This window comes from Lathyrus oleraceus, chromosome 7 (genome assembly GCF_024323335.1).
Source record: "Lathyrus oleraceus cultivar Zhongwan6 chromosome 7, CAAS_Psat_ZW6_1.0, whole genome shotgun sequence".
NCBI lineage: Eukaryota > Viridiplantae > Streptophyta > Magnoliopsida > Fabales > Fabaceae > Lathyrus > Lathyrus oleraceus.
In genome coordinates, this window is record NC_066585.1 from 95,795,696 (window position 1) to 95,803,969 (window position 8,274).

The following is an 8,274-nucleotide window of genomic DNA, read 5'->3' on the forward strand; positions in this document are numbered from 1 at the left end:
TGATGAGAATGGTATTTTGAAGTTTGGTAGTCGGGTGTGTATTCCGGATGTTACCGAGCTTAAGAAGAGTATTCTTGAGGAAGGACATCGTAGTGGTCTGAGTATTCATCCTGGAGCTACGAAGATGTATCATGATTTGAAGAAGTTATTTTGGTGGCCGGGAATGAAAAGAGAAATTGCGAGTTTTGTCTATTCTTGTTTGACTTGTCAGAAGTCAAAGATTGAGCATCAGAAGCCGTCTGGGCTAATGCAACCGTTGGCTATTCCAGAGTGGAAGTGGGATAGTATCAGTATGGATTTTGTTTCTGGTTTACCGAGGACAAGTAAGAATTTTGAAGCTATTTGGGTGATTGTTGACAGATTAACAAAGTCGGCTCATTTCATTCCGATTAGAATGGATTATCCGTTAGAAAAATTGGCTGAGTTGTATATTGAGAAGATTGTAAGTTTGCATGGTATTCCGTCGAGTATTGTTTCGGACAGAGATCCTAGATTTACATCGAAGTTCTGGGAAGGTTTGCAGAGAGCTTTGGGAACTAAGCTGAGATTGAGTTCTGCATATCATCCGCAGACTGACGGTCAGACTGAGAGGACGATTCAGTCATTAGAAGATCTTTTGAGAGCTTGTGTTTTGGAAAAAGGAGGTGGTTGGGATTGTTATTTACCGTTGATTGAGTTTACCTACAACAATAGTTTTCATTCGAGCATTGGTATGGCGCCGTTTGAAGCTTTGTATGGTAGGAGATGTCGGACACCGTTATGTTGGTGTGAGTCCGGTGAGAGTGCTGTGGTCGGACCGGAAATTGTTCAACAGACTACAGAAAAGATTAAGATGATTCAGGAGAAGATGAGGATGGCTCAGAGTCGTCAGAAGAGTTATCATGACAAGAGGAGGAAGTCACTTGAGTTTCAAGAGGGAGATCATGTGTTTCTTCGTGTTACTCCGATAACAGGTGTTGGTCGGGCTTTGAAGTCGAAGAAGTTGACACCTCGATTTATTGGTCCTTATCAGATTTTAGAGAGGATAGGAGAGGTAGCCTATCGTATCGCTTTACCGCCGTCACTTGCGAATTTGCATGAGGTTTTTCATGTGTCTCAGTTGAGGAGGTACATTCATGATCCGTCGCATGTAGTCCAAGTGGATGATGTACAGGTGAGAGATAACCTGACTATTAAAACATCGCCTATGAGGATCGAGGATCGAGAGTTGAAGCAGTTGCGGGGTAAAGAGATTGCCTTAGTGAAGGTAGCTTGGGGAGGACCAGCAGGTGGTAATGTGACTTGGGAACTGGAGAGTCAGATGAAGGAGTCCTATCCAGAGTTATTTGTTTGAGGTATGTTTTCGAGGACGAAAACTCTTTTAGTGGGGGAGAGTTGTAACACCCCAAATAAAGTAAAAGAATTATTTAATTAAGTTAATAATATATTTAATAATTTAATTAAATAAATTGAATTATTGGATTATTATTATTATTATTTTGGAATAATAATTATTTGGAAAATATATAAGTTGGAAATAAGAGAAAGAGTCTCATTTTGGAACAGAAGGGTTTTACGTGAAAAAGCAGAGAAGCATCGTGAAAGAGGAAAAGGGCAAGAGAAGGAGCTGTAGAGCAAAGGTTGGAGAACGGAAAAGCTTGAAGCTCGAAGAGTTGCCGGATTGTTAAGGTAAGGGGGGTTTATCGTCGTTTAATGGGTATTATCGATTAACATGTAATGGGTAGTGATAAGCCGTCGATTGACCCTAATTGAGATTTAGAATGTTGAGAAATTATGTTGAATAAGTTGTATTAAAGCTGAAATTGAATTTGTGTTTGAGTGTATTGTGAATTTCTGAGCGTATAGCTTTTTACGGAAGTTGAATCGGAGGTCCGGAAGTCCTCCAACGGCGGAAAATGCGGAAACTCTGCATTCTGCCTTGTGTTAGCGCAGGAACTGCTGTTTCGCCTGCGTTAACCGGTTAACCCAGGGTGTTAACCGGTTAACACTGTTATAAATTGTGAAAAATGTTGAGTTTTGCCTGCGTTAACCGGTTAACCCAGGGCGTTAACCGGTTAACACTGTTGCGTTTTGCCTGGAAGTGTAATTTTCCTGCGTTAACCGGTTAACCTATAGCGTTAACCGGTTAACACTGTTGCAGTATGTAAAAATGGTTGATTTTTATGATGTAAGTGTAATTGGTGATTGGCCTATTGTATCCAATTGTGATAAATAAATTCGTGGAGTCTATGTTGCGAAATGTTGATGCAAATATGTTGATAAGTTGTTTTTGTGGAAAATATTAAGTTGTAGGCTGATGAGCCAAAGTTGAATATAAGTTGTTTTGTTGAAAATGCTGAGTTGTAGGCTGATGAGCCAAAGTTGATTTTTAAGTTGTTGTTGCTGAAAAAGCTGTTATGTTGTCGTTGTTATTATGTTGTGGAACTTCAAGTCGTACATGCCATATACATTCATATGCATTAAGTCGGGGCTTTTGCTCACACCACGTTGGCCTGGATTGGCAAAATTATGGGGCTTTTGCTCACACCACGTTGGCCTGGATTGGCAAAAATTTTAAGTTGAAAGTTGAAGGCTTATGCCTTGATGCCCACTAAACTGGCAATGATTTTAAGTTGGGAGTTTTACTCCAAATGGTACCACATGCATGAAGAGTCGAGTCTCATTTGAGTTGCATTTACGTTGTGTTTGAATATGATGTTGAGTTGAATATGCTGCTACCGAATGCATGATATGATGTGGGTGATTAACGGGTAAAGTTACTTAACATAACATGATGATTTATAATATTTGTTATATCGATTGAGGAACTCACCCTTACAGTTATATTTTTCAGGTAACGAGCAGTGAGTTGAGTAGAAGCTAGTGCTTGAAGTCTAGAGTGGTCTTTTAGTGGGTCATGCTCTGATAGATGTAACATCGGGACGGGATGTTTTATTTGTTGAATAAATGTTAATTTTAAGATATTACAGATGTTGAATGTTTCTATCCGCTGCGAATTTTTAAAGAAGTGTTTATGTTGAATTAAATAATGAGCATGACTGATTTTTACGGTGAATTATGTGAAGTATTATGTGACACCCTTGGTGCATGATTACTCTGATATTGATTTATATGCTGTTGTTTTAATTAAATATTTGGGGTATTTAGAAGGGTGTTACACAAATACTTCCAACTAATCTAATCTAGGTTTCCGCAGAAATCCTCTTGCTACTAACCTTGCTTGGTGTTTTCCAATTGATCCATTTGACTTCAGTTTCACCTTGAAAACCCATCTGACCCTGATGTCATTCTTGTTCTTTGGAAGCTCAGTCAACTCCCAAGTATTGTTTCTTTCTATTGCCTCAACTTCTTCTTCCATGGCCTTCAGCCACACTTTCTTCTTGAGAGCTTCTTCAGTACTAACTGGTTTATAGTCTACTAATATTGCATACTGAATGACTTCCCCTTTAGAGTGTACTTCAATATCTTGTAACATGTCAAACTCTGCAAATCTCCTTGGTATTTGTTTGACTCTTTTTGGCCTTCGAACTTGTTCAAAATCTTCTTTAAATGCTGGAATAATATCAGATGCTTTGCCACCTCCTGAAGTTAGATCACCTTTAGAAGCTCCACCTTCAGAAATTTGACCTCCTCTAGAGTCTTGATCACCAGAGTATGGATCATCATCAAAATCTGGATCAGAATCAGATTCACCTTTAGAGTCAGACTCGCCTTCAGATTCACCTTCAAAATCATCTTCTGAATTTAAGTCATCTTCAGAACCTTCAGATTCTGAAGTATCTTCAGAAGTTAACTCAAGTGTTAGCACTACACCAGATTTAGATTGACACTTACTCGAATCCCACGCTTATGATTCCTTCATAATGACGTCTCTCCTGACTTCGACCTTATTACTGACTGGATAATAAAAGTTATATGCACATGTATTGTGGTACCCAATCAGTAACATTACTTTACTTTTATCATCTAGCTTCTTTCTAGTAACACCTAGAACATGTTTGTAACAAACAAAACCAAATACCCTGAAATGACTCACACTTTGCTTATCACCAGTCCACTTCTCAAAAGGAATAATTTCCTTCAACTTTTTAGTTGGACACCTGTTGAGCACATATGCTGCAGTGGCAATAACTTCTCCTCACAAGGTGTGAGGCAGCTTCTTCTCCTTCAGCATGCTCCTTGTCATATCAAGAAAATTTTGGTTTCTTCTTTCAGCAAGACCATTGTGTTGAGGAGTGTATGAAGCAGTCCACTCATGCTCAATTCCATTCTCCTCACATAACTTTATGAACTTTGTAGAGTTATACTCACCTCCACCATCAGTTATGAGAACTTTCAGCTTGTGATCCCTCTGTTTTTTAGCATTCACCTTGAACTTCTGAAACTCAACAAACACCTCATGCTTAAACTTGATAAGTGCTACCCGTTTCATTCTCGTGATCTCATCCAAAATTGACACAAAATATTTGTTTCCTCCAAGTGAAGGTACTTCAAATGGTCTACAAACATTATAATGTACTACTCCTAAAGCATGTTTTGCTCTTGGGTCTACTTCTGATGCAAATGGCAATCTAGGTTGCTTGCCTTTCATGCATATCTCATATGACTTCTCAGGCTTCATAATATTGGGAATGCCACATACCAGCTTCTTAGAATTAAGATGCCCCAAGCTTCTGAAATTAAGATGCCCCAATCTCTTGTGCCATATCTTAATCTCACCTTTAGTGCCTTCTGCACTAAGGCATTTAGTTGCAGATGTCTCCACATTCACCTTGAATGTTATGTTGCTTTTCTGCTCAGATTGCATAATCAGCTTCTGATCAGAATCACAACTTCAAGAGATTGTTCTTCATAGTAACTAAGAAACCTTTCTCAATGAGCTGGCCTACACTCATCAGATTTCTCTTCATCCCATGAACATACCAAACATCCTTGATCCGAACAGTTTTACCATTTTTCACCTTGACTTTGAAATTTCCCATACCTTCAATGTTGAGGTATTTATCATCAACACATCTGATCTTTGTCCTCTTTCTAAAGTCAAAATCAACAAGCCATTGTTTGTTTCTAGTTAGGTGATTTGAGAAGCCAATGTCCATATACCACCAGTCTACCAAATACACACCATCAGATTCAAAAGTCATCAATAACACATGTTCATTATCAGAATCTCCTCTAGCTATGTTTGCTTCTTCTGATTTTCTTTCCTTGTTTGATCAACAGTCAACAACAAAACGTCTTAACTTCTTACAACAGTAGCATTAAACCTTCTTCTTGTCAAACTTCTCATTTCCCTTATGATGTTTCTTCTCATCAGAGTTGGAGGCTTATGACTTCTAAAAACCACCACCATGTCTCTTCTTAAGTTCTTACCAAGACTGCTTCTGAATCTTCTTCCCAGAAGACACCTTCAAAGCCTGTTATACCTCACTTTCAGAGGTTGTCTTAGTCAGACGCAACTCTTGTGCCTCTAGGTTGATCTAAATACTAATTGTTGGTGTACAAAGTTGAAGATGAAGACGATGAAGATGGAGAGAGAGAAGAAAGAGAAAATAGATCAAACTAACTTTTAAGAGAAACTTTGTTGACTACGTTATGAAATTCTGTTACACGTTTGATTTATATACACAAACAAAAATGTCACATAGGAAAAATGTTAACCCACACTAGCTAGGTTAAGTTTAACAAAACTAAACTAGAAACCCAGAAGCTAAAACACACTTCTGAAACAATAACCTCAGAAACTTCTGCTTCTGAGTCAGAACACTACTTCTAAATATAAATTACTTCTAACAGGATACAACAATCTCTTGATCCAATTTATTTCCTAAGACTTGGATGCTTAATATGAAGTGGATGCAACTCTGACTAAATTTGAAACAATATTTATTGTTGACTATAAAAAATGGTGTAAAATAAATCAAAACAATAATAAAAAATAATTAATGTAATTGAAAATACAAATTTTTATTTATAAAAAATGGAACAATTCTTGTAAGAGTATTATAAAATTTTAAAATAAAGTTAATATTATTTTACTTAATATAAATATATAATTTTTATTTTATTTTAACCCTTAGTGAATTTAACATTTGCGAAATGAAAAAATATATATAATAATCTGAGTTTGAACATTGAATTCAACACAATAGTCATTGTTTAAATATGCCATTAAACATAATAAAATAAAATTTAATTATTCAACTCAAACCCTGATTAGATCAAAACAAGTCAACATTTTGTAGAAAAAGATTTATACTAAATAAAATCAAACCAGTTTTTTTTAATACTTTTTGTGTGTTTTCACTTTTCAATTTAACCTTTATGTAGGATGACAATAGAAATGATTTGAATATGGTACTATAATATTTGTCCTCATACCTGTATTTAAAAAAAATTCTCTTATAGTTTATACACGTGGACACCAACATTTATACACATGCCCATATCCTATTGACGATTAAATATCCATATTCGTATTTGTTTATCGGTATTTTTAATAAAATATTATCGATCAATTATAATTTATTATACGGTATCATTAAAAAAATTCAACGATATTATTGTTGAATTAAAAAATAAACAAATATTTATATTAAAATATGTTATTCAATAAATTTGATAAACAAACACATGTTTATAATAAAAAAAGTTAAAATTATAAATATATATACTACGTGTACGAAACGAATTGGAAATTAAATTACTCGTTTCCGTGTCCACCGTCACATATTTTAGTGGATAATTTTTCATACACATGATCGTTTTTATTGTGTATAATTTTTAAGAGTAATTGGTAAGAATGAGTCAAATTGCGTAGTAATAATTTTGAAAATGACCAAACATGTGCGAAGTGGGCAGTGTAGGATACCGTGAGCGGATTCTGCCCACCCGGTGATGTATGTGGCCACGTTCAGCATGTAACTCAACAAACACAAAACACGACATAAGATTTACTACATTACATAGTACATAGTACATACCAACTTTTAACCTTTTCCAATGGGCGCCCCACTTTATGTATTAAACTAAACCACCCACCGAACCCAACACGATCCTATCCTATCCATCGCACATTCATTCTTCTACAAACAAACAAAACAAGGTGCCCCCACCCACAAGAAAAGTGTATTGCATTATTCATGCCTCCAAACTCATCCTTATCCAAAACCCTTCTTATAAATAATTTTATCTTTTGGTCAACAAAAAAACATAACCAACACAAACCAATCTCATTAGTTTCACATTATTGTACAACAAATATGTCTGACATTGCTATGTTAGTTGCTGAGGAGTATGAGAGAAGGGTCAAGAGTTTAAAAACCATTGCTGCTGCTTCCGATGGTGGTGCTGTAAAAACATGGGAGGTTGACATGTCTTGGTTTTCACTAATGGTTTCCAAGTTGAAAGAGGAGAAGAAGCAACTTGTTCAGTCTGTGTTGGAACCTAAAACACAATTTGCTGTTGCTGCTTCTAACAGCTTCTTTTCTGCTTGATCAAACAACTTATTCAGTCCTGCAGCGTGTCTGATTGTGTAATTTGTTTTTCTTGTCTTCTAATTTTCATGAAGTCTTGTGTACATAGCTATGTTTGGAATTTGAATCCGAATTAAAGGTAATTGTTGTAACATAGTTTCGATCACTTGTTTAAATGTTGGATGTAGAGATAAATATGATTCTAGTAGAACTTGCTTCGGTTTCCTTCAATAAAAATTGGTTAATGAGTTTCTTAGACTACATATGATTTCATAGAACATCATACATTGAATACTTAGAATTGATTCTTGAGTATTGAATTAATTTTGACACATTTAATTTTCTCAAATCAAATTGATTTTGTTTTTTTATAATTTGAGCAGTTTGTTTTAGTTTAAAAAAGATTACTTTTTGTATTTTAGAAATTCATTTTTTTAAAAGTGTTTTTTAAAATTTGAAAACTATGTTTAAGTAAAATTAATTCAAGATATATAAAATATAAAATATGAAAATGTTTTATAAAATATATAAAAATAATTTTAACATCTTATAACATAAATCAAAATATTGTTAAAATTAATAGTTTACATGCTAAGTTCATATCTTGAATTTTGAATTGATTTGTGTGTTGGACTGTTATCCATGTAGGTCTATCATGTGCCACCGTAAAAGAGGTTAGAGCCGCCGTACAAGATAATCAATTATCCAACTGTCTTCATTTTTTGTTCCTTCGTGGGGCTAGAACATCAATTTCTGGTTTCTAAACGAAACAATGCCGCCATATATAGGATTCAACTTT

The 8,274-nt window shown here is 35.2% G+C and overlaps 1 protein-coding gene across 1 annotated transcript; it reads left to right on the forward strand.

Moving 5' to 3' along the window:
- Positions 1-7,173: 7,173 nt before the first annotated feature.
- LOC127105488 (uncharacterized) lies at positions 7,174-7,736 on the forward strand. The gene has a single exon (XM_051042678.1). The coding sequence runs from the start codon at positions 7,263-7,265 to the stop codon at positions 7,494-7,496; it is 234 nt and encodes a 77-aa protein (XP_050898635.1). The 5' UTR covers positions 7,174-7,262; the 3' UTR covers positions 7,497-7,736.
- The last annotated feature ends 538 nt before the right edge of the window (positions 7,737-8,274 follow it).

Bases quoted from the DNA above. Each gene is read 5' to 3' on its own strand.
- LOC127105488 (XM_051042678.1), top strand. From the start codon at position 7,263: ATGTCTGACATTGCTATGTTAGTTGCTGAGGAGTATGAGAGAAGGGTC.